This window comes from Mustela putorius, unplaced genomic scaffold, assembly GCF_011764305.1.
Source record: "Mustela putorius furo isolate JIRA1106 unplaced genomic scaffold, ASM1176430v1.1 tig00000551_pilon_pilon_pilon, whole genome shotgun sequence".
NCBI classification, from domain to species: Eukaryota; Metazoa; Chordata; class Mammalia; order Carnivora; family Mustelidae; genus Mustela; species Mustela putorius.
In genome coordinates, this window is record NW_025421412.1 from 2,480,784 (window position 1) to 2,505,621 (window position 24,838).

The 24,838-nt window shown below is 57.9% G+C and overlaps 1 protein-coding gene across 2 annotated transcripts in view; it reads right to left on the bottom strand.

Annotated features, from left to right (window-relative positions):
- Positions 1-24,838, bottom strand: part of COL4A2 (collagen type IV alpha 2 chain) — a 154,786-nt gene that overhangs the window by 35,152 nt on the left and 94,796 nt on the right. The window contains exons 5-20 of one of the 2 annotated variants that reach the window (XM_045081318.1): positions 21,562-21,696; positions 21,433-21,477; positions 18,518-18,634; positions 16,906-16,977; positions 16,554-16,589; positions 16,384-16,446; positions 14,978-15,013; positions 12,674-12,715; positions 10,631-10,726; positions 8,970-9,005; positions 8,389-8,439; positions 7,431-7,475; positions 3,854-3,907; positions 3,054-3,120; positions 950-1,060; positions 343-492 (exon numbers count right to left, since the gene is read on the bottom strand). In XM_045081318.1, the coding sequence (XP_044937253.1) occupies positions 343-492; positions 950-1,060; positions 3,054-3,120; positions 3,854-3,907; positions 7,431-7,475; positions 8,389-8,439; positions 8,970-9,005; positions 10,631-10,726; positions 12,674-12,715; positions 14,978-15,013; positions 16,384-16,446; positions 16,554-16,589; positions 16,906-16,977; positions 18,518-18,634; positions 21,433-21,477; positions 21,562-21,696 (1,156 nt within the window). The remainder of the gene's footprint in view (positions 1-342; positions 493-949; positions 1,061-3,053; positions 3,121-3,853; positions 3,908-7,430; positions 7,476-8,388; positions 8,440-8,969; positions 9,006-10,630; positions 10,727-12,673; positions 12,716-14,977; positions 15,014-16,383; positions 16,447-16,553; positions 16,590-16,905; positions 16,978-18,517; positions 18,635-21,432; positions 21,478-21,561; positions 21,697-24,838) is intronic. The other variant, XM_045081319.1, reaches the window with a different exon arrangement.

Here is a 24,838-nt window from a genome sequence, read left to right on the forward strand (position 1 = left end):
CAGGAGGCCTCCACCCTGGAAGAAGGTGACGGAACGAAATACAAGCCGCCAGAGAGCTTCGAGCTCACACCTGCTTCCAGACCGCGCTGCTCAGTTGTTCCCCCGCACGGCTGACCTCACTGGAGCCAGAGGCGGCCGCACCCCACTGGGTAACGCCCACGGGCCTGTGGGTACCCAACGGCTTCCCTCATCACTGGCTGTTCTGTCCGCAGCCCAGGGCGTCTGCCACACCCCAGGACAGTGCCTACTGCGTTGGTTCATGGAATTAGGTAGCACAGAAACCTGTAAGGCTCTGGCACGGGCCAGGCAGCTCTGCCGGAACCCAAATTTCGTTCCACTTACCATCTGGTCCCGGCGGTCCGGCAGGCCCTGGGGGTCCCTGGAGTCCTGGCCTTCCATCAGTGCCTGGAGTGCCGGGGTACAGCGCGGGGACGCCGGGGTCTCCTATGAAGCCTTTGGGACCCATTTCACCTGGCAAGCCTCTCTTCCCATCTGAAAATCCAACAGCGACCACCAGCAGCATGAGATTCTCACACGGAGCATCTGTGTCAGTGCCCGTCCCCCGCGGGCCCCAGGATCGTGGGTCTCCAACCAGCCAGCGACGTAAGGGTAGACGCTATTGGAAGACTTCATCACCCTGTTTCAACCTCAGAAGAGCCCCAGATGATGCTGTGCGTCGCGGCCCCGGCCACGAGCTCCGGCAGCTGCCCACGCCCGTGCCGGCCAGCCCACGGCATCGCGCTAGTTGCTGCCAGCCGCCAGCCCGGCCCTGTGGGGGTCACCGTTGCAGGTGGACCGCTCCCCGGGAGGCCTGCGCCCAGGTCGCTTGGGGCCACTGAGCCTCGTCTGTGAGAGCGCTGAGGGCAGGGCTGAGCGGTCAGGAAGGGGCCAGGGCCCTGTGTGGACATTGGGGGGTGGGGCACACATTTGATACCACGGGGTCAGTTACCTTCATCTCTGACCGATGTGCCGGGGAGGCCCGGGGGGCCCGGGTCTCCTGGTTCACCCCGGCTTCCTGGTTCCCCATGGGTCCCTGGGAATCCTGGGTCACCTCGGGCACCTGCAACCAAGACAGGCCCACACTCAGAACAGATCTGCCTGGGTCTGACCCTTGTTCCTCTACTCATTACACATGAGATCTTGGGCAAGTCACTTAGGTTCTGTGCCTCAGTTTCCCCACCAGCAAGACAGGGCTAACATCGGTCCCCATCTTGGGGGGTGGTTAGGAAAAGTCCATCAACCAACAGGTGCGATGGCGGCAGCTGAGACCCCCGCCCGTGCCCCGTGAGCGCTGCGCAGATGCCGGCCGTCCGGCACGAGCAAGAGCTCACAAAACCCAAGTGAAACCACAGACGCTCTCGTTAGTTTGGGAGAAGAGCAAGGTGGATGGTTTTGGTCACATTGCGACCATGAGAAAGAAAAAATACAATCCTCCCCCAGCCTTCGGGGTCCGGACAAGCTCCAGCGAAGCTACTCTGCGAAGATACGTTTATTTCCCTCTTCCCCGAGGGGATCTGCTCAGCCTGTCGTGGTCAGCAGCCGCGCCTGCCAACGCGCCCACTCAACGCCATCGCCTTCCAGCATGGTTTTAGAAACACGAGCTGGTGAAAACGGGAAGTGGATGAATTCTGGGCTCTTGGTCAGTGACGTTTTTGAAAAATGGCCCACGTCAATTAAAAAAAAAAACAACAACTGTGTTCCCGAAGCCTGCAAAGGCCATGTTTCAATCTTGCCATAACCACGAACAGTGCGTGGACCTCACACTCCTTTTCCTGGGGTTTCTGGCGTGGCACGCACGTCGGACTCCACAGTGAAGAGGGTGCGTGCCAGCCGTCCAGGGAGGTGCTGAGCATGGATTCCCAACACGCTCATTACTGGGATGTATGAACTGGGGACGCAGCCAGCTTTGTGTCCGCGAGCCAAGGTGTTCTTCTCTCAGTGCTGCCCTGGAAAGCCATCTCTCGGGGGCTCATGGGCTCTGTCCTCTGCCTACTCTGTCCCCTGTCCTACTCCATGTTCTCAACAATGTTGGATAAACACATGTAAATTTCCCACCACGCAGGAGAGGGGGGGTTTGACCCCTGGACATATGAAGCTGGGAGCCAGCCGATCTGCTCAGTGCAGAAGGAAAATATTAGACCGTCTTGATTTTAAAACACTCAGCCTTTAAAATCTCTTTCTGATGCATAGGACATAGTGCATACGCTTCTCAGTCTGCTCCGGTAACCTACTATCTGCCCGGCACTGTCCCAGACACTGGGGAAGTCGCCGTGAACCACGATGGCAATTATCGCTGCCCCCATGGGCTCCATACAGCACCGCTCAGCTACCCACAAGCGCACACACCTACAAGTCTTCAGAGGGCGCTGAAAGCATTTTTCCTTTTAACCCAGAAGGACTCACACACGAGACCAATGCTCGTATCACAGAATTAGAATATTTTGGTACGATCCCACCAGTCTGGGCGGCTGAGTAAAATAACGAGACGGGCGTTAGCCACATCACGTGCAGAACTGCTCGCTTACACTCAGGGCCCCACCGGGACAGTGGGGACATCTTCTGAGCAGTTGGTCACATGCAAATACGTGGGGATTCCTCGAAAGGTTCGAAGGATGTGGCTGTTTACAGATCACGGACCGTGGCCAGTCTGGGGCTTCCGAAGGGTACGCAGGGGCGGGAGCATCCCGGTGCCCGTGCGGAAAGGAGGGGCAGTGCTGGGGCTCTGCCTCGAAGCCCGAGGGGGAGAGGACCGGGTTTTCTCGTGGCATCATCACAGACGGAAAGCAGAGCCTGCACGAGGTACGTAGGATGAGGGACTCTCCCAACCTAGGGGTCTCCGCGGGAGCGCCGGGCTCTCTCTCTGGCAGCGGGAAATGGGGGTCCGAGACACCACCGTCAGCGAGGGGAGCTGAACCTGAGACTCGTGTTCTCCAAAGGTTATGTTCTGACCATCTGCTCCGCTTTGCTTTGTTTTGTTTTACTTAGAAAACCTTCCCGGCAAGTTCACGACTGTCCGGAACAAGAGAGGGCCCGTGCGATGCAGACATACGAACCTTTAGTGAGGGGGTGGTGAGGGAAGTAGGCCGGGGGGCCTGGGGGGCCGCGGTCGCCCGCTTCTCCCTGGAGAAAGAGAAGAGAGCAGAAGAATGGGGGACCCGCCTTGTGGCATTCTGGAACGTTCTGCGAATTTGCAGGGACTAGAGCTGACGGTGGGCCACCGGCTGGGGCCCCGTCTCCTCGGGGCCGTGGGGAAGTGAGGTCCAGGCCACCCGCGGACATGAGCCGGAGGCAGCAAGAGGCAACAGGGGTGGGCGAGGTGTGATGCCATGAGACCCCGATCTAATTCCAGCTGGAGGGCAAGACCCAAACCTTCTCGAGTCTCCCAGGGCCCCGAAGGCCTAACCACTGAACAGCCCTGTCCTCAGCAGACAGACCCCTCCCCGAGCAGGGAAGTCCCCCCCGCCCGGCTGGGTCCCCGTTACCAGACCAGCGGCACCCGACCTGGTCCCCAGCTGACGGGGTTTCTCTGCCCTGCCGGCTCACGAATTATTCACACAAGGTAACCGTGATCTCCCCGGGGACTGGGGATGCCCCGCCCTCTTGTCACCGGGAAGCCTGCTCCCACGGCCCATTCTGTTCCCTCTGCCCTGGGCTGTGACTTCCATGCACCCCTGTGGGGCACGCAACCTTGTGGGCCCACAACACCTGTGACTAATACACCCGTGTCTGTCCCATTTGTCCAGGGCCGGGGTCACGTGTTTGCTTATCTCGTGTCACACGGGATGGGGGACGCCCCCTCCAACAGGGTGATCGGCGCGGGTCTGGACGCCAGCCAAAGGGACACTGAGCTCACCTTGGGTCCTGGGGGTCCGCTGGGGCCTTGATAACCGTTCGGTCCTCTGCTCCCCTGCAAGAAAGATGCTCCACGGTTATTTGTACCTCTAACGGGGCTTGGAGAAGTGGCCACAACCCCATTATTATGTCCAACAACACTCGCCAGTCATTAAATTACCTCTGACCCACTCTGCCCAATTTTCCCTGATTTGAGTCTCACAGGTTTTTGTTTTTGGTTTTTTTTTGAGTGGATTTGTTTAAATCAGGATCCAAACCAAGTTCAAACGCGACATTTGGCTGATGGGTCTCTGAGGGCCACAGCTGGTCACAGCGCCCCCCTCCTCGCGCAGTAACGTTTCCTTCCTGCTGTTGGTGCTGCTCGCGCCCGTGGTGGGAGCTGTCCGTTTCCTCCTCGCGGTGCCGGCGCCCTCCTCGGTCCCGGGCCTTCCTCCGGTCCCGGGCCTTCCTCTGGAGTAGCCGCGAGATCTGTGGGCTTCGCCGGGCTCAGGCTCACCTCCGGAGCAGGGATCGTTCCCGGGGCTGCTGCGTCCTTCCTGCCGCGTCCTTCAGAGGCCCGGAGGCCCCACGTGCATGACCTTGTGACTGACCATCTATTAATACCTTTCAAGATGGGCTTGGAAAACTTTGTGTTAACACCAAACAGAAGCACTAACACCTCTTAGTTCAGAAATCTGTCTTCAATTAACAAGAGCAAAGTGCTCCTTTCTACTTCCCTTGAGTATTCACCGAAAGGGAACGCTTGCTCTCGTGGGTGCGTCGTAGCTGGAGATCTGCGTAAAGCTTTCTAAAAAATCTAGAAATTCATCCCCTCTCCTAACGGCTGCGTACAGTGAGGCCCCACATTCGGGATGCCGGGGACACGCTGATTCTTTGCCGGATTCCTGTGAAATGCCAGGGCACGTGGGCGGTGAGCCCTGACTTCCAGAAGGAACATGGAGGGTGGTGATGTTGGTTTCCAGGGCACCTCTGTGGGGACAGACGTCCTTCCTCACTAGGTTTTGCTGAAGATGCACAAGTAGAGGCAGGCGTCTCCCAAGCCCCGTGGATCTCATCTGAGGCCATCTCTCGAGACGGGCAGGGAATCCTACAAGACCTTGCCAGCAACGGAGCCGGTGACAAGGCGTTCGGTCTGAGCCGCATGTGCCCTGGCAGAACGATTGAGCCTGGACCCAGCTGGACGCTCCCATGCGCCTGTCCCCCCATGCGCCCGGGTGTCACCTGCCGGCTGGGACATCACCCCCCGAGCAGCGGCCCCCACACGACGTGCTCTCGCCAAAACAGCACCAACACTTCCGAGCTGCGTCTGAGTGGTTGGGAGGGACCAGCAATCCCAGAAAACCGGGAAGGGGCGACGGAAGAGCACTCAGGGGTTCCCTCCCGAGACTAGACCATGCTCTGGAAGCTTCCCTGGGAGCTCCCGTTAGCAGGGGAACGGAGGAGCAGGTATAACTCAGCAGGGTAAAGGGGAACATTCGCACTCGGGGCTCATCTGAGACCCTCGGCAGCTGGGGGCCCGATCGTCTGGGATGCTGCGAGTCCTGACAACCTCTGCCGGGTTCTCGCTGTGTTTCCAGGTGCAGGCGTGACAGCAGGGGCGGGGGAAGCCAGGGGAGGGTGGTCAAGGACGAATTATCTGGGGATTAGACTAGGAACTGGACTGTGAGGAGTAACGGCACATTGTCCAGTAAGAGGACGCCAGCTGTCACGTCTGTGATGCTGGCGGTCTGACCAGCAGGTGACTCCACCATCCATCCGTCTCCCCGGCATTTCCTATTTGCACAGTCGAGTAAACTGTCTCAGCACAGAGACGCCGCGCTCGGCCGGAAGTGTCCCCGTCTTCCCTGGAGGCTGTGGGCCTTGGGTCCCAACATCTGGCCACGGCAGCGAGAGGCCCCAGGTGGTGTCTGCCGAGCATCTTGTCTTATGTAAACAACGAGTTCCAGGGGCGACTTTGTCCCACTGATCTTTAAGAGCCTAAAACTCGTTAGTTTTGGGTGCAGGAAAAAAAATCATGATTTTCACTTCGCTGGCACATGGCCAGCACGGAAGGGTTCACAACAGAACTTCGGCTGCGTGGGCGGGCGGAGGGGGCGACTCAGAGAGGCTCACGTTTGCTGGGTCCTCTGTCCCTTCTCTTGATCACTGGAATCCAAACACTGGACGTTGGCCTTCTGGCCTCTGCTTGGGTACAGCCTGGACCGCCGTCCTGCAGGTACGCTGCCCTGGGGACACTCCTATCAGCTACTCATGTCAGAAGACAGACATCATCGGGGAAACCCCGGTGTCGGCGCCCTGGCCCGAGTCTGGGCTGAAAGCAACGGGAAGGAGAGGACCAGACAAGGCTGCGGGAAGGAGTCAAGGCCGGTCCCACTGGAGTGGCCGGAGCCCGTGCGGAGGTTCTCAGGCTCTGCCCAGAGCCGGCGAGGTCAGAAACCGAGCCTGGGAGGCCGTCCTTCTGCAGTCCCTGGACAGACGAGGGGGAGCCCCAGTGGGATGCTGGTGAGCCCCACGTCCTTCTGGCTCCCCTGATGTCCTGCCACCACCCTGCGAGGAGCCAGGAGTGGGCTCCAGCGCAGTCCTGACTCGGAGGCTGAGCTGAGTTCTAAGAGAGTCTTAAAGGCTCCTGTGAGGACTGAACGGTGGACGCCGAGCCCATGGCCCCGAGAGTCACACGTCATCACGTGGACGGTGTGACGGCTGCACACGGTGAGGTGCAGGAGGCCCGGTGAGGGGTCGGGAGCCACACAGCATCCTCTTCCGGCCCTGCCGTAAGCCGCACAGAAGTCTACCGGCACGTCCGTGCTCACGCGCAGTCATGGAGCGCGTCCGGGAGAGCTGGTTGGCTGGTGTGGACGTGTGCCTGACCCGAGCAGCTGCACCCAGGGACAGAGGCATGCCCTCCCAGGGCCCGCGGGCTTCTGAAACGAGGCCAGCAGAACCGTGACCATGGCTGCCTCGCGGGGCTGGTGGGGAGGCGCTGGCATCCACGGGGGAAGGAGGCCAGCTACATCTCCTGGGATCGGATCACCAGCCGCGGTACACGGGGAACCGAGCTCCGTCGCTCACAAGAGAACTATTTCTCCATGTACGCTCCCGTAGGACCGCACTCAGACCATCCTGAGTCTGACCCAGATTCGGGACACTTTTCTCACCTAAGAATTCCTTTTTAAAAACTGTCAAAACTTGGTCCACAGAACACAGAAAAAACATAACAAATTGGGTCATCACTAAAGACACAGTGTCAAAATGTGGGAGATCAACATACGAAAAACGCAGGTAGACCCTTGGCCACCCCGCCGGCAACTCTCCGGAGAGTGGCGCCCGGCGACGCAGAGGAGGCCGCCAGGGGACAGACCAACGCGCTGGTCTTAGAGGTGAGCAAACGGGACGGGTCTGACTCGGGCACCACGAATGGTCTGGGGGAAGGAAGGTCCGTGTTGCTGTAAACGCAGGGTCTGGAGCGTGTCTTTCTGGGGGACGATCTCTCTTCCCGCGACAGCACGGTCTTCATCGTGTTTGACCCTTGTAAGACGTGTTGACCCTGGAGCAGGCGGCATTTCCCGCCACCAACTTACCTTCTGTCCCGGGAAACCTTTCTCGCCGTCGAAGCCGGCAGCACCCTGGGAGGAAGAGAACACAGGAGCGCCCGCTCAGAACACGCGGCCCCTTTCCGGAGGCACGGCCAGGCCACGGCACCGACTCGGGCTCGCGTGAAATACTTGGCTACGAGATAGTGAAGCCACTGGAGGATTGTTACCTCCTAAAGGAGGCAGACATTTTAGCGACCCGCGCAGGGAACGCGCCCTCTCTGCCCCAAAGGAGAGCTGGAGAAGTCACTAAGCACGGTGTGGCTCACGCGGCAGAGAAGCCGCAAGGCCTGCCCTCCCACGTTCTCGGGGTCTTTCCCGATGTTTGGATTATAGCAAGTGTCCTTTCAGTGGTAGTGGCACCTCGCAAGTCACCACCAGGCCACCTTCTCTCTGCTCTGGCCGCGCTTCCCAGCTCACTTATCACTCGGTTTGGCAGGTGACCAAGCTCTGGCCGGCAGAGGGAGGACAGAAGGGGCAGGTGTCACTTCAGGCCACGCTCTGAAGGAGAGGTGTGCCCTCGGGCATGGGGGGCCACAGATGCTGAATCTCCCTGGGGGAGACACTCCTCGGTTCCCCGCCCCGTCCTGCTAGGGACACTTCTGTTGGACTCTCCGGGACACGAGAGTCAAGTTCTCAGGCTGGAGCCGGTCTACACGGTGTCCCTACAGGTTAAGTTGGCCTCATGGACAGAAGCCGTGACTCTCTGTCCCGCTCCTGCCCTCCTCCAGTGGAGGGGCACCAGCTCCAACACCAGTCCCTGGGGGCCACTCTGGTGGGGACGCTGGGAGTGGGGGAGGCAGGGCAAGGCGGGGGTTGGGAGGACGTACGGGACATCTCTGTACCTTTACCCCAACCTCACAGGGAACCCAAAACTACTCTGAAAGACGCAGTCTACTTACAACACAAAGCTACACAAACCACAGTGACGGAAGGCACGGCTTACCCGCGGGCCTGAGAAACCCATGACTCCTTCTTCTCCCTTCAAGGAGACGCCCTAGGAGAGGACAGAGATGTCAGGCGGCCGGCTGGTCACACATCCCTGGGGGATGCAGCCCCCCGACTGGCCAGCCCACCTCCTGGGTTCCCCAGCCCCCCTCACCCAGCGCGACACAGGGTCACAGGAAGTCGGCCGGGAGGCCTGGATTATTGTCAGTCCAGGACACTGTCATGTAGCTGGTGACGCCGAGAGGGCTAAGACTACAGGGCACGCGTGATGAAGCTACGGGGCACGCGTGATAAGGACCAGACAGCAGAGCAACATCGCACTGGACCCAGACGGAAGCCGTCACCAAACTGTTTGGGGCCTCGAGCCCCACACCTGCCCTCTGAGCCCACTGAGGGTCCCTTCCAAACCCCAGGAAACGCTCAGCAGCTGGGGTTTGTGATGCACGAGGCAAGACAGTCTAAAACTCTCCTCTGGAAAGAAGCAGCAGCGGCTTGGAGTAACAGGCGAATGTCACTAGACCCCGCGAACTCTCGGGGGACACCTGGGGGCCCCCGGCGAGGAGAAGCCGCTTCACTTACTTTTACTCCTGGCTCCCCAGCACTCCCCTTTTCACCCTGTGAAGACAACGAAGTGGGACGCGGCCGTTAGTCCAAGAACAGAAACGAGGGACCAGGGTTTGGGATGGCTGAAAAGCACTCACTTAGCGAAACCGTACGCAGTGATGATAAATGCGTCACAGGAAACAATGCCTACATCTTGCAGCTTCGAAATTCAAGAGAAAACAGGAGCGATTTTCCCAGATTTTCCCAGTATCAGTTAAGTCACACGTTATGTCTCATACAAGTGCGAGGCTGCCGGTCTTCTCTGTGTGGGGTCTCTGGTCTCCTCCATCGACCCAGTGCCGGGCAGCCAGGACAAGCCCCAGACCAGAATATTTGAATAAGATATTCTTAGGATGGTCCTCTGAGAAAAAGATACATTTGGAACGTCCGAAAATCCCAAGCAAAAGAGGCCTGGTTTGGGAAGCGGTGTCAATTTTATCGGGCCTATTTGGCCCACTGCTCTTGGTCGACAATGGTGAAAGAAATGTAGCGACTGGCTGGGGTCCTTCCTGCATCTCGGCTGGGACAGTGCCCAGGCCTCCCGCAGGCTGCCCCGGCCCCTCCCGGCTGCAGAAGGTGAAGGGAATCCTTAGCCTGGGTTCAACCAACTCGGGCCTCGCCCCGTTCACAGCTCCTGTCCCGACACAGACAGAAGCCCTACCTGGCTGACGAGCAGGGCCCACCAGGAGCCAGAGTCGCGCCTGGATCCCACCTAGGGCAGGATGGGGCCCCCTTGGCCTGGTTGTCCAGGGGCGTCCTGCTCTGGACTCTGCTGGCTCTCGACCGCCCGCTCCTAACACACTCTCCCTGCATTCTGCTTCATGCCGGCTGCCGGCCAGGCTGCTTCTGTCCACCCACGGTCGTGTGGCTCTTGCGTGAGGCGCAGGGGCCTGACTGCCTGCCCCCCGGAGGCCTGCCTTCTCCCCACCGCGGCCGTGCACTCAGCCCCCATCTGACAGATCCTCGAAGAGCAGGAATTAGGGTCTATGTTTGGGGTTTGCACTGTGGTCCCCAGGCACTGTCTGTGCCTGACCCAATTGGGGGCGTCTCTGTGGTCCCCGCTCCACAGCAAAATGAGGCCGGGCGTGACTGTCTTCATGGGGTAGCGGGGAGCTCGAACACGCGCGAAGGTCCTGGGCCCGTCGGAGCAAGTGAGCCGTGAAGGGGTGTTAAGTTTTACTGAGACCCAAGACTAGACTTGTAATCAGACAAAATGTTAATGGAGTACAGAAGTCAGAAAACAGACTTTGACGGAAGAACACCCACAATGATGCTCCACGTCCCCGAGAGCCCGAGTAGGTTCCTTCAGCCAAATACAACGTTTTGCTCGAATAATTCCATATCCTGGCTTTGAGTTACGCTCTGACCACGGACCTCCAGCTGCAGAGGGACCTGCAGACTCAGGACAGCTTTGAGACTGTGGGACGAATCCTGGTCTCAAATCTGCCCCAACTTTGCAAGATGGGGGACCGGGCCCCGTGTGACCGGGGCCGTGTTCGCAGGCACGAGGTTCCGCCGGATGTGAGCGCTTGCTGGCTTTGTGATTGTTCGAAAAAGGCCAAAGGAAGTTCCTTTGTTTCCTTCCCCTTATTTTAGCTCCACCGGGAACCCGGGCCGTTCTGCCGAAGGCTCCTTACCTTATACAGCTCCGGCTGGAATGACTCCTTCGTGGGTCCGGCGACCGGGTGGAAATCCCACACAATCCCGTTGGGTCCCGGCACGCCGATGTCGCCCTGCGAACGGTTTAGCAAAAGTAGTAATCCTTGAATCGGAAAGACGCCATCAGGCGTGAATGAAAGCGCGCACCACCGCAAATGGGTGTTTCTATTTTGCATATTATTTACAAGCACTACAAGTACAATCAGAGCATAAAATAAAATGATCACGGTGCAAAGCTATGTGGTTCCCTGCATTCACAAACATTTATTATTTATTCCCAAAGTTGTTCACGTTGCTGACAGTCGGGGCAGCCTCTGCTTCCGTGGAGGGCTCTCCTTACAATGAATTTCTGCACAAGGGCTCAATGCCTTCGCACCAGCGGATTACTGTAAGGCTTTCCAAGATTGGGGTCAAGGTATAGGGCGTGCCTAAGACACGAAAGGACCGCCCCAGTTTCACCACTGGTTCACCAGTTAGGGGTGTTTTTATATTATAAAAAGCAGCATCTTCAATAAGTAAAATACCTCTGGCTTGCTTTAGTTGGCATTTTTGTTGTGAGCAAGAAACACTTTGCCGGCGGCGCACAGACAGCGACGTCTATCAACCTGCAACACCGCCAGACGGGGCTTCTGCCCCGTATGCGGCTTCCCCCCCAGGAGCTGACTGACACAACGAGAAGCTTACTGTCTTTTCTTTCATATTTCCACGTGTAAACTAAATAATACAACGTTGAGCCCAGAAGTCACATAGGATGGACGCGAGTCAGGGACAGGATGTACCACCCGCAGAAAGGGGGGCTGGCAGGTGTATCCCGAGAGTCTGCTCACACGACATCTACAACAATGCCCGGCGCTGCTTGACCCCCCCCCCCGGCCCCACCCATTACCTGCCAGGGCCCTGAAGTTTTCTTATTAATTCTGAATCAACTCTTTAGAGGTTAGAGGTGTTCCCTCATTTCCGTTCTGCCTGACGTGCCCACTCTCCCTTCCGCTCAGGGATATCTTCCCAGACCTTTCTTGTCATATGTCATTGACCATGTCATTGACAGGGGTTCACATTGTACAGGGGTTCACATCTTTATGTGTTTGGATCTTTCAATGTTTTGCTTTTTACATTTTTTTCTATGGCATTAGCACAAAGAAAAAGTCCTTGCCTTCAGACCTGAGCAGTACTGGGTGCCATCGAATAGCACAGGGGAAAACAAGATGAAAATCTGCCAACAACGAGGCCACAGAACAAGGGTGTTTCATGGCGGGCAGGAACTCATGCGGTGAATGCAATGGGCCACGTGTTGGTGGAGCTTTGCCTGTTGAGCTTTTCATACATGTGGCCTCAAGTGAGACTCCCGAAGGCCCACGGTCTCTGGATGTTGGCGGCACAGGGGTTACAGACACCACACGGTCTTCCTGCACGCCGGCAAGCCCGGCCGGGCGCCTGGCCCCTGCACGGGCTCCGTGTTGGCCTCTGGTTCCCGCCTCAGTCTGCTCCATCAGCTCAGGGCTCCCCACACTGGGACACCTTGGGGCAATGCCTTTACTTCGTGGGTGCTGCAGACAGCTGAGGTCGCGGCTGCGTCGGAAGTCTGGCGGGGGCTAGCCTGTACTACCGGCTTTCACTGTCTTAGCGACCCACTGCTACCGCGGGAGCCTTTTCCACAGCCTGAAACTTTACAGCCTGGCACTCTGGGGTGATGCTTTCCGATGCAAATGGCCAGGACAACTGCATGGAAAGCTGTCGTTAAAAAGATTTAGCTCCTCGGGACGCCTGGGTGGCTCAGTGGGTTAAGCGGCTGCCTTCGGCTCAGGTCGTGATCCCGGCGGCCTGGGATCGAGTCCCACATCGGGCTCCTTGCTCCGCGGGGAGCCTGCTTCTCCCTCTGACTCTGCCTTCCACTCTGTCTGCCTGTGCTCGCTCGCTCTCCCTCTCTCTGACAAATAAATAAATAAAATCTTTAAAATATATATATATTTAGTTCCTCATTGCTAAGCCGGCCTCCGCGTCGATCTATCGTGTTTCCTTACCTTTTCACCCTTTTCTCCATAAAAGCCAAGTCCTCTGTTGCCCTGAAGAGAAATGATTTTTCTAAGTTTTTCAAAGTCATTAAGAACAGTGAAATAATTTTCCTTTCTTTTTTTTTTTTAAGAAAAAGAAATGTAAGATCGACTCGCAGCATCCTGAGTAATTATCGTTGCAGAATATTCCGGAGTCCCCTCCCCAAAGCTATTTGACTCAAGAGAAAGGGAGTGTCTTCTTTTGCGAGTCCCACATGGAGACCCCAGAGTAAGAGTCCGAGTCCGGGTGTCACAGTATGTGATCGGGAGCAGGCTGGGGCCACGCGGGGGCTGCCGAGGGGGACCTCCCAGTGCTTTCCACACACTGCCCGGGTTTAGGTCTGAGTGACGGAAACGACGGGGAGCGGCAGCGCGATGGCTATTCAGACACACAAGCTTTTAGAAATCCGTGTTTTACACTCAGAGCAAACCCTCCAAAAGAGAGGGCTCACATTTGGGAATATTTCGTTTGTCGTTCAGCCTGAGGATCGGGACGTCGGCTGAGGCGTTGATCCCGCGCTTGCCGTAGGAGCCTGCGCTCTGCTCGTGACCTCGGACGCCGCGGGCGGCAGGGACCTGTGTCCCCACACAGTGCGGGGCGGAGCGCAGACCTGCTCGCGGGTCCCGCCGGCTCGTTCCTACACTGTCATCCGCAGAGATGACAGTCTCCGAGCGTGTCCGCAGGTCTGGCCTGAGACCTGCCGCCTTCCCGCCACCCCCGTGTCCGAGGGTCATGAGTCAGCTTCCCTTCTGCCGCCGCCTTTTCTTATTTCGGTGAGATAATCCTAATTTCCCAAACACTTCGACCCTTTTAATGATGTGAGGGGATGGGGATTCTCTGGGTTGGGCCCCGACTGACAAGGAGGTAGTAGACTCACGAGGGGGTGGACACGTGTTAGAACAGACTTGACCTGAAGCCCAGGATAAGCCTGACCAGAAGCGGCCCACGCGCTCCCCCAGATTACAGAAATCCTGCTCTGCTCTTCCGCCTGGAACAGCTCTGCTTCCTCCCCCGCCAGGGTCTCCACACTCCCGCCGTGACAAAGGATCACGTGGGGCCCTATCTGGTCTTTCTCTCCGCAGCATCCTGCCCGCCCCCTCCCATGCCCAGAGAGTCTCCAAAAATAATAACAAAGCCTTTAATTAATTTTTGCTTTTTTCTCCTTTCCCACCTGGCCGGGAGCTGAAATCAAAGCCCGGAACGCACGCGGCTCGATCAGAATGAGATTTGCTGGGGCCCCTGGCGTTCCTCTGCCCTGTGAGCTCCCTGTCCCAGTCCCCAGGAAGTGACCTGGTGGAGGGCGAGGGCCGTCTGTATTGCAGCCAAGTGGGGATCTGAGGCGACCCCGGGGCTCGGCCTCCCCGTCCTACATCCGCTTCTCTTGGCTCTGGGCCGTTCCCACCCTGCCCGTGGCTGCAAGACCGTGGGGAGCCCGGCGGCGGGGGCAGCAGCCTTAACGAGCTCCAGCCCCAGCCGGAAGTCATGTCAGAGGTGATGGAGGGGGTGGGGGCGGCCGAGGTCCCCTGGAGGTCACAGAGATGAGGTTTCCAAGCAGCGGACATGGGAACGTGTGGGCTGGGGGACGTCCTCGGCCTCACGCAGGCCACGGACGGTCTTTCAGCATCGGTAAGGGCAGCCCAGCCCCTGGGACGCCTGTCGTGTCTCTATCCCAGACTCCTGCTGCTGGTCTTGGACACTTACGCAGCTCTTCCCGGTGACACAGAACCCCAGTCTACAGATTCTGACAAGCCACCTGCTTTCCTGTGCTCCCTCCAACTTCGAGACCTTTCTCTGCTGGGCTCAAGCTTCAGCTGAGAATCCCCGACTGTAACCCCATAGGCTGAGGGCCCCCTCGGGTACAGACAGCGGGGCCGCACCGGGGTAAGAAGGATGCCACTGGCTCCCCCACACGGATACAGTCCCTCTTGTCCCTCTTGTGCGGTCACACATGCAGACACGAGCTGTCCCTGCGTCTCTATTCCTAATCCAACATCCGTCAGGGCGATCTTCACACAACAGCAGGTCATGTGATTTGCAAACAAGGAAACATTCGCAGGACCCTCACGCCTACGCCCACCGCTCCAGGGGTCCCTCTGGATTCCTCTTCAGCATTTATAACATTAAGTCCTAAACACCTACAAGATCGTTCTCTTCCCAAAACAAATAATGCGCTGTTGCCCACCAAGCAGTTCTGGGGTCAGGCAGGGTAAGCACAAGTATGTAAGCCCCACCCCCACCCCACCCCCAGCCCCTCACCCCAGTAACCAACTTACTGGCTGTCCTTTTGGTCCAGGGGGTCCAGGCGGGCCCTGCACAAATACAAAGACATTTACCGACTGTTTTCTTTATCCCAGGACCCAGATAACATCTGCTAGAAGGCTCTGGGAAAGCCATCGCCGTGTGTTTAGAAGCCCGTGTGTATAGAGGCTTCGGGTGCGTCGTCTGGGCAGGAAGGACGTGCTGGAGGCGAGGGCCGGGTCAGGCCTGGCTCTCAGAACGTGGCGGCGGGCCGTGGGCAGCTGTTCTGGGCTTGCGTTCGAGGTCAGACTTCTGACGTCACCCGTGTCCTACTCCCACTTGCTCGGACACTTTGCACGGTCCCAGGCTCCAGCACTGTGGAGATGGCTTCTCCTCACCTCCTCTGGGGCTCCCCTCGGAACACCGTCTAGCACGTTTTGCTGGTGGGTCCGCAAATGCTTGCGACCAGAATTAAAGGACAGGCCCAAGCGACCGAGATGAAGGTCTGTTGCGGACATCGCTGTCTTTCCGTAAATCCTTCCGTGTCAACACGACACTTGGGATGAGGCTTAAGAGCCTGCAGCTCAGGACAGCTCGGGTTCCCTGAACCATGCAGCTCAGGGCCAGCTCAGGGCACCGCAGGTTCCCCGAAATGTGCACTTAAAGAACACCCCCTCAGTATGCATGTTGTGAGCGAAGCCGACACCAGTGCGAAGTAGGAGGGTAAAGAACCTGGGTCACGTAGCCCTCACCTCCCTGGCTTTTGCGAGAAGGTCTCTCTCCAGCTGGAGGCTGATGTCTCCTAATGTTGTCCGAGGTCCATCTGTCCTACAGCTGCACTTCTGGGGGCTGTTTCAGCTCCAGGCCCCAGGGCCGTGGCAGAAGTGGCCTCTCCTTCCCGGTTCTTCCCTTCCCTGCAGCAGGCCCTCCTCCACCCCTGCATCTGTCCTGTGGCCACTCACTCTGTCGTTCGAGTGCAAGGGTCAGGAACACCTGTAGACCGCCACTCCCGTGGGGCACTGGCGCCATCTCGTTAACTGATGTCTAATACCTCCCTCGCGAAGATGGCCAGGCCCGCGGAGCCTACTGCCTCCTATTCACCTACTGGACTTGGATCTGCTTTCCCCAGGGATGACAGGCCCCTGGCCAGCGGCTGGCTGTGGGGCTAAGAGAGCTTCTGTGGGACTGGAGGGGCGCCTGGCCAGCACCAAGTCAAAATGGACACATGGTCGGTGCTGACCTGGTGACCATGAATCTCAAGTCCTCTTTCTTCATCCTTAACAGTAGCAAAATGCACGCAAAGGATGATGTGTTTTGTCTGGACTCTTTCTAGAGGGACCACAGGCATGCCGGCTGGGCGGGAGGCCTCCACCCGCGGGAACACTAGAGGAGCAGCGTCTCCAGAGGACGCCTGGACGGTGGTCCAGGAGTGAGGACTTACCGGTCTTCCTGGAGCTCCAACTGGACCCATCTGTCCTACAGGCCCAGGCCGGCCGGGGGAGCCCTAAGGACAGGCAGCAAGAAGAGGCCGTTAAGAACGGAAGACTGGTATTCGGAGTCCGAATTCTTACACTTCTGCTTGGAACATCCTCTAAGAAAAACAGAACTTACCTGGAAGCCAACCAAGCCAGGCTCTCCGGGTTCCCCCTGGTTGAGAAGACAAAATGGGAAGCGTTCTGGTTTTTAACCAAATCTTTAGCCCTAGTTACATTTTCTCACAACCGGGGACTTGGTAATGTTCCTCCTACCTGGGGCACCGTGACTACGGGAAAGGGGAGCACCCCCAGAGCAACGTGACCTGATGGGACAGCGAAGAGTTTCCACCTCCTGATGGTGTTGGTGGCTCCGCCTTCCCAGGGAGCCCCCATCCTCGGACCCTCACAACTCAGCCCACTTGGAAACCCTTGTCAGTCAGGAGCTCACCCCAATCACCAGTGTCGCGTCCCGTACCGAGCGAGCTTACCCTGTATCTGTCGCGCTCCGCGCTGGACAGCGCATAGGGCTCGCCTTTCTGTCCTTTGGGTCCTTGCGGCCCCTACAGCAGCGCACGCCGGGGACAGAGAAAACGCAGAAACACCCGTTAGGCTTCAGGGCAGCAGTGCTCATCGGGGTGATGAAATACTGACCTTCACGGGCAGTGTCTTTCCTTTATTTACGTTACTCTGAACACAAGCCACTACACTGGGCCACAAAGGTGAGAATCCACTTTTATAGTTACTCAGTAGTACCTTCCTCCAAAGTTGAAACAGAAATATTTTATAGGACTTGTTATTTTCCAAACCCCAACCAAATGCTCAGTAGACAAATCTTTTAGGATATCAACGTGTTATTTTTCTGCATAATCTGTTTTTGTCTTGTCTTTGGCGTGGGGGTGCTAAAAATACTAACACGTATGCCCCAAGGCACCACTTTTGGGAAAGATACGGGTTATTCCCTAGAGCTGGCATCACGACAAATGGACGTGGGCTGTGTGCACACGCGAGTGTGTGTACGCGTCTTCTGGTGCCTGCGTATAAAATCAGTATTTTAGGGACACCTGGGAGACTCAGTCGGTTGAGCCTCTGCCTTCAGCTTGGGTCGTGATCTCAGGGCTCTGGGATTGAGCCCATGTTGGGCTCCCTGCTCAACGGAAAGTCTGTTTCTCCTTCTCCCTCTGCCGCTCCCCTGCGTGTGTGTGTGCTCTTTCTCAAATAAATTAAAATATTTAAAAATCAGTACTTTATAGTAATGGATATATTTATTGATAATGAAGTTTCATGATATTAGAGCGGCCTAGAAAGTGATGATTGTTGTGGAGAAGGTGAATGACACAACAAGGTCACGGCCGAGGAAGGAGGACCTTCGAGGCTGTCGGGGAGAAACCCACTAGCTTCGCAGGAAACCGCGGTGGGGAGATGCGTGGCTGCTCTTCCCCAGCCTCGGTTCGCCTACCAAGTAAGGTGTTGGTGGGACCCCGACATGGCAAGACTTGGAGGGTATGAGGGTCGCAATACAGTCCTGAAAACCATTTCAAGACTTTTTGCCTTTGACCTGAGAACGGTGCACAAAACGGATGAAGGCGAGACGGTCTTCCATCAGGAAGAGCTCACGTCCACCTGTCGGGTGGAGAGCGCTTGTCACGTCTCGGGATTTTAGGATCTGATGAGGTGATGACTCACCGGGCGTTCTGTCAAGCTTTAAGCCTCTGAATCGATCGCTGCTACTCGTGTTACTGTAACTTGACATGTGGCCCAGGGCAGCACTTGCGGACGCCCGTAAGATTGCGTAATAGAAACCGAGCCAATAATTTTCTATTCTGTTTACAGACTGGATAAGGAAATGAAGTTCTTCAGACCCAGGAAGATCATGCTGAGATGCTGGCAACACATCTTCATCCTGACCACCCACCGAGGTCGGGGGTGACCTTCCTGGGGGTGCTGGGGGCAGGGCCCCTGTGGGGCCCACAGGGGAAAACCCACCGTCCTTGGAAAGCCTCTCTGTGACCCCTTCCAAAAGGGCCTTCTGGATGGGCCCATGGGAGGTGCCCCCGCCCTCCAGGCCTCCACCAACGAGGGCCGGCGCGCGCGGGTACTCACGGGAGGGCCATGGAAGCCCGGGGGGCCGGAGGGTCCCTGCTGGCCTACGTCTCCTCTGGTTCCGTTGCAGCCGTCGTGGCCGGGGGGCCCTCGGGGGCCGCCTTGGCCGGGGTGTCCCTAGGACGAGAAAAGCAAGTGAGGCTTCCAGCACACACGCCACGGCTCTCCCACGCGGGGCCGCCGAACGGCTCGGTATCACCCCGTCCTGCTCGCGCCCGCGGGGAAGGGAACCCGGAGCGAGCGGATGAGGGAGATCAGGAAACTGAGGCGCGGGCACGGCTGTGAGCAGGAGAAAGGCCTTCCTGACCCAAGTTCTGTTTCCCAGGGCGCTGGTGAGGGAGTCCGCTGTCGCTGGTCTGCCAGGAGGTCTGTCTGAGCAGGTGCAGGTCACGGCAGACTTAAAAACTCTAGAAAACATTCTGGAAGCAGCCAGGTCCTGCAAGGACAATAGGGCGCCTCGACCTTTGGTGCCGACTGAGCTGGGGGGTGAGTCTGACAGAGCCGCATCCCAGGTGGAAGACGGTCGTGTGGCCCGGAAGGGATTTCACGTGACTGGGCCCTGTGTGGAGGGACCGACGTCCCCTCACTTGCTTTCCTGGGGGAACGCTCCTTTCTCGATTTTAAACTTGAACAGAAAGAAGTCAGATGTTCTGAGATGTTGGGGGCGGGGGAGGGGGCAGCGGGATCGGACGTCTTTCGGATGACTGGAGACCGTCGGGCTGAGTCCGCGGGTGTCCCCCTGCGTTCGTCTGGCTCCTGGACAAGCAGGAGCTGGGCTGGTGGCCCAGGGTATCTTCCCACAGCACATGTTCCCACGTACGCTATCTTATTATCTTCTTCAAAATTCTCACTTTCTTGGCAGCAGACCACACGTACATTCTAGAGTGATTTTTTGGAGGCCATGTTGGAAGCCTTTTAGATTTACTTTGAGAAATCTGGAACATCTCAAGATAAAGGGACAAATCCTACATAGGGGGCCTGGACCCTGAATGATATTAAACACGATGAGGAAAGTAGCATTTTCCTTTGGTTGTACGTCTCTTGGCTTTAGATGTTCGAAGCCATTGCTTTCAGGGGTGCCATCGGATGAGAAGAGACACCACGGGCTTCCGCTCGGCCATCTCGGGGTGGGGGGCAAGAGAAACCCCGACCACGAAAGTTGGTCCTTCAAACTCAGCAGGAGCCAGCGCGCTCAGGGGTGTCTGCTCACCATCGGTGGTGTTCTACTCCTCCTAAACGGAGCTCTTCGCCCTCCTCCCTGACTGTCTACTGGTCTTCCTTGCTCTCTGGAGTCCTTCGAAACTGTCTGTCAATCTCACGTGAGTTTGAAATTGTTCTTGGAAGGAAAACCTTAGTGACACTGAGCTGACGCTGCTCTCGGTTCAGTCTCTAATCAGATACAGCTCTAAGATCTGAGTGCACGTCACGTTTCCGCACGGCTCCTGCATGGCTAAAATTAGCCCGGGCCCTCAACGTCACATTCCTGAGCTGCTCCGAGGTGGCAGGTGGCCCTCGAGCTCTGTTTGTGCCGTCCCAGAGCTCAGCGGCTGGCGAGCAGGGCCGTTTCGAGCAGCCCGGAGAGGCTACAGAAGCCTCGGGTCCACGCGCACTCGAGCCTCCCTCGCTCAAGGGACGACACTTTCTAACTTGTAAACTCTTTGCTCCTCATATTAAATGACTATGAAGTGGAAAAACAAATTGAAATATGATTCAGATGAGTTACGATATTTCCTGTGAGATCACTCTGGTTAAACCCAGATTTCAGCTTCCAGAAGACCAAACGGATGGGCGGCCCAAGGAGCTCAGAGAAGCAGTTTAAAATTGGGCGACCGGTTTGGGGCAGTTGTGAGGAAGACACTCTCCTGTTTACCCCTGGAAATCTATGGATTCCTCACGTCCGCCAGTTTCTCAAGAGTCTGACTAATGGGGAAGTGGCCTCCCTGCCTGGTCACGGCTGCATGTCATGCCTGGTGTATGTGAGACCCCAGCTAGGGGATGCCCAGGGTCCCCGCCGTCCAGGCCTCATGGCCCTGTGGGTGGCTTCCTCTCTCTGCTCCGTGAGCTTCCTTCTCCTGGAAATGTGGCTCAGGCTCTGAAGGACAAGCATGCCCTCCCTATGACGGCTCTCACGCCCTCTCTCGTTCTACGAGGCGGTGGCCCCGCTGATGCAGCCCCAGGAATGTGTGCGTGTGTGTGTGTGCGCGTGTGCTAACACGGTCACACGCGACACGGTGTGTGGAGTAAGGCCTGGACGTGAGCACACAGTTCCCGAAGCAGATGTCCTCGGACGTCGGCAGCAGATGGCCGCGTTGTGATAAACACATCTGCACCACGGCTGGGACCCGCGGGAAGCGGACCCTGGGAAACCTCCTCGCGGGAGCGCGTGAATCAGGCTGTGACTCAGGCTGCTCTGTTTATTCCCGTGAGCCGCAAGAAGTAAACTAGGTCAGAACAACACGTTTTACTGCATTTGGAGATTTTCTCATGGATGAGCCCCGTCTCGTCCTCTCGTTCATGTGTGGTTTGACTTCAGAGAGCTCGGGAATCTGCACGAAGCCCGGCGGGCCTTCCACACTCCGTGGGCTCGGCCCTGAGGCTCCGGCTGCAGGTCCCGGCGAGATTCCGAGGCTCGGCGGAGCGCACCTGAGTGACACTCGTGTTTCATTACGAGACAACGGCTGCGTCGGCAAAGGGGCCTGGACGCCGGAGCCCGTGCGCAGGAGCGTTTACAGAGGGAACGCTGTGCCTGATTCTCCACCGGACTCCAGGGCAGACGGATGCACGTCTCGGCGGCCGGGCTTGGGGGACGCCCACGGCAGGAGGCCCCGACGGAGACCCTTCTGCGAGTCACAGACCGACTGCTTAGCTCGAGCACATCTGAAAACCCCCCAATCCCAAGTGCACAGAACACTCACGGGAATTCCATCGGCTCCAGGGAATCCAGAAACGCCTCTCGCTCCCTGTCGGGAAGACAGACAGACTTACGGCAGGCCGGACGCCCCCGGCCCCCGCGGCAGTGGAGGGAAGCCTAGCAGTCACCGTACCACGTCTCCTTTCGGTCCTGTGGTCCCGGGTGAGCCCCGCTCGCCCTTGTCACCTTTGCGGCCTTGCAGTCCTGGGAACCCCTGCAGGCCTGGGGGCCCGGTGTACCCCTGGGGGCCCACCGGCCCAGGCTGGCCCTGCAGAAACAAGAGAGCTCGGTCACGACCGGTCACGACGAACCGTGCCCTTCATTCTCAAGGAGACGCGACCTTCCAAGAGCAGTCTATGTCTTCTTCCACCTCTGCCACTGTTGGAACAAAGTGGTTTTTGGCTAAGAGGAGGCCTAGAGCTGAAAAAGAGAAAAACATGTTAAACGTGAGAAAAACTCATCCCAGACTAAACTTGTGTTCTTGTGAAATGCTAGTATCGGGTTGGGATGAAGGAATCCACTTACTTGTACTTTTTAGATGAAGTATTTTCAGTTAAAAAGAAAACTCCAAGCAGATTTCTAAGAGTTTGTCCGTATCTCACTAGAATGCCTGTGACAGGGACGAGCTGTGCCCTGCACTGGGCGTCACACGACCCCCAGGCGTTCGAGCGATCCGGGCATCTCTCTGTCTGCACACACACCACTCGCACGCACGGAGACGTACGGGTTCCCGGAGCCTGGAGAGCCCTGGGCCCGTAGCCAGCGGACATGGACACGGCGATTGTCGCAGAAAGACGAAATGCCGAGTGGGCAGGGCCGTGGAAAAGTGGGAGCCCCGAGCCCCGCGCGTGGGAACGCGGAGCGCCGCAGCTGCAGGGGCGCACGGGCCGTCCCTGCGAGGACGGAACAGAGCAGGGCCCCGCGGCCGGGCAGCTCCACCCGGGGGCAAAACTCAAAGCGGCTGAAGGCGAGACAGGAACCCGGACTTGCACCCTCGTGGTCACGGCGGCGTCTTCCACGCGGGGGGCGGAAGCCCAGCCATGGCGGGAGGACGGGGGATGAGCATGGATCGTCACGCACACGGCCGAGGGGCACGGGGCGCTCACCCTGCGCTTCGGCCCCGTCCCGTACCACCCACTCCTTCGGGAGGCGGCGCCCGGATGTGGGGGAAGCGGAGGGGACTTTCTCTGGGTGGACAAGGGGGAGATGAAGGCGGAGTTGGTGGGTGCGATCTACCCCAAAGCTGGGGACCCCCGCCTCCTCCAACGAAGGGGGGTTTTGGGAAGTCTCCTCAGAGCTCCCTCTAGGCCAGGGCGAGTTCTGGAGCCGGCAGGGTCTCTGGGTCCCTTGCACGTGTCCCAGAGGCTCCGGTCAAGGCAGAAACTGCCGAACACTCAGTCCGAGCACAAGCACCGTACACAGTGGCAAATCCAGGGTGTTCGACGTCTTTGAAGGACACTGTGAATGGGGGCCACAGCCCCTCACTTGTCCCCACCTCCTCGAGGACGGCTGTGCTGGACCGTGGGCAGCCTGACCTTGGACCCGCATGAATCCTAGGCTCACCCCAGTCTAGCACTCAGAGGCCTCCTCATGCTACCTCCGCTGTAAGTCTGGGGACAAAACAGACTTTGACTGGATCCTTATGGGTCCCCCGAGTGCTCAGCCCTGTTTCGTCTGCGGCCATTCGACAGTCACCATCTTGTGACGACACAGTCCGCCCCTAACCTTTCAAGGCCCCAGTCACGGGGAGGCGTGGAGCTCATCAGCACTGACCGCAGCAGCCTTTGCGGGATGAAGTGCTGATCACTCACACCATCACGGTGACTGTCTGTAAACTTCATGTCCGGCTGGGGAGGTCACTGGACCGGGCACCCCTGTCAACCAGAGCGGAAGGCGTGCGTCTCCGAGATGAAAACCCACGTCCTCCTCGTGCGCTCGTTAACCTTTTCCTCGATTCCCTTGCTGGGAAGCGGGAGGGCGCCCTCATGTACTCACTTTCCTGCCATTGTCACTGGACTTCTCTTTAGCCTTTGTTTCTTGGGATGGGAAGTCTGGCTTTGGGAATAAAACCCGTCTTTCCTGCGGTCCCTGTGCAGTTCCCATAAAACCAGCCGTTTTAGAGTGGCTCCCAGCACATTCGCAGCGCTCTCTACCCACCGGTGCTGTCTGGTTCTAAAACATTTCCGCCACCCCAAAGACGACTCTGTACCCACCGAGCAGGCACTCCCGCTGCCCCCACTCCAGCGCCTGGTCCCCAGCTAGAGTGGCACCTGCTCTCGGTGTCGATGGGACCTGCCCTGTCTGGGAATATCCAGTATACAGAGTCCTAGGTCGGGGGGCGGTCTTTGGTGCCCGGCTTGCTCCCCTTCACAGCACCTTTCTGAGGCTCTCGTGTGGGAGCACCTCCCAGGGCTGCGTTCACGTCCATGGCTGAACAACATTCAGCGGACGGACGACCACCACTCGTCCACTCGTCCGTGATGGACACGGAGGGTGTCTGCCCCCAGGGGCTGCTGTGGACAGTGCCACGGGGGACACACACGCAGCTGTCTCTGTGAGCACCTGTTCTCTGCTCCTCGGGGCATAAACTCAGGAAGGGAACTGCTGGTCTTCTGGCAACTCTGTTCAACTTCTGGAGCCGCCGCCACGCCGTCCTCCACAGCGGCCGTGCCAGCGGCACTCCCAGCAGCAGGGTGTGAGGGCTCCAGATTCCTCCGCATCCTTGTTGGCACTTGTTATTTTCTACGTTTTAAAATTCTAGCCATCACAGTGGGCGTGAAGACGGCGTCACTCCAAAGCCATGATGCGGCTTCTCAGAGATGGAGCGTTTCACCACTTCCATCCGGCTTCCGCCCTGGGGAAGGGCCAGGAAGAGTCTGGAGAGACTCTGAATTCGACCTTGGTCCTGGGGGACTGGACGCTCGCTCTCGCCCACAGGACACGCCCTGCGCGGCTGCGGCTAAACGGGCATTGACGTCAAGGTCAGGGACCTCGCTGTGCCTGTTTAAGTCGTCAGGCCCGAGAGCTCCCTGAGGACATCCTGCCTGCCAGGGCACCCCATGTGTTTATCAAGACCGGCCAGAATGACCAGGGAATGAAAAGGATCTTCCTTTCTGCTAATGACCATCAGCCCCCGCCCTTACTGGGAAAGTTGTGGTCAGAAGCCCTATTTCCCTGTCTTCCCTTCCTTCTGCTGGAGGTGATGTTAGAAATCACCCCAGAAAGAGGAGGACTCTCGTTTGAATGACTTTGTGCAAATCTCTAAAACTCCCGAGATCCTTGCAATCTACTTGATAAAAACAAAACTCTTGTTAAGAGCCAGCAGACACGGTGGAAAGGGGTGACGATGTACCGCGACCCCCGCCCGCTCATCTGATTCACATCCGTGTGCTGCTTGCTGGGAAACGGGA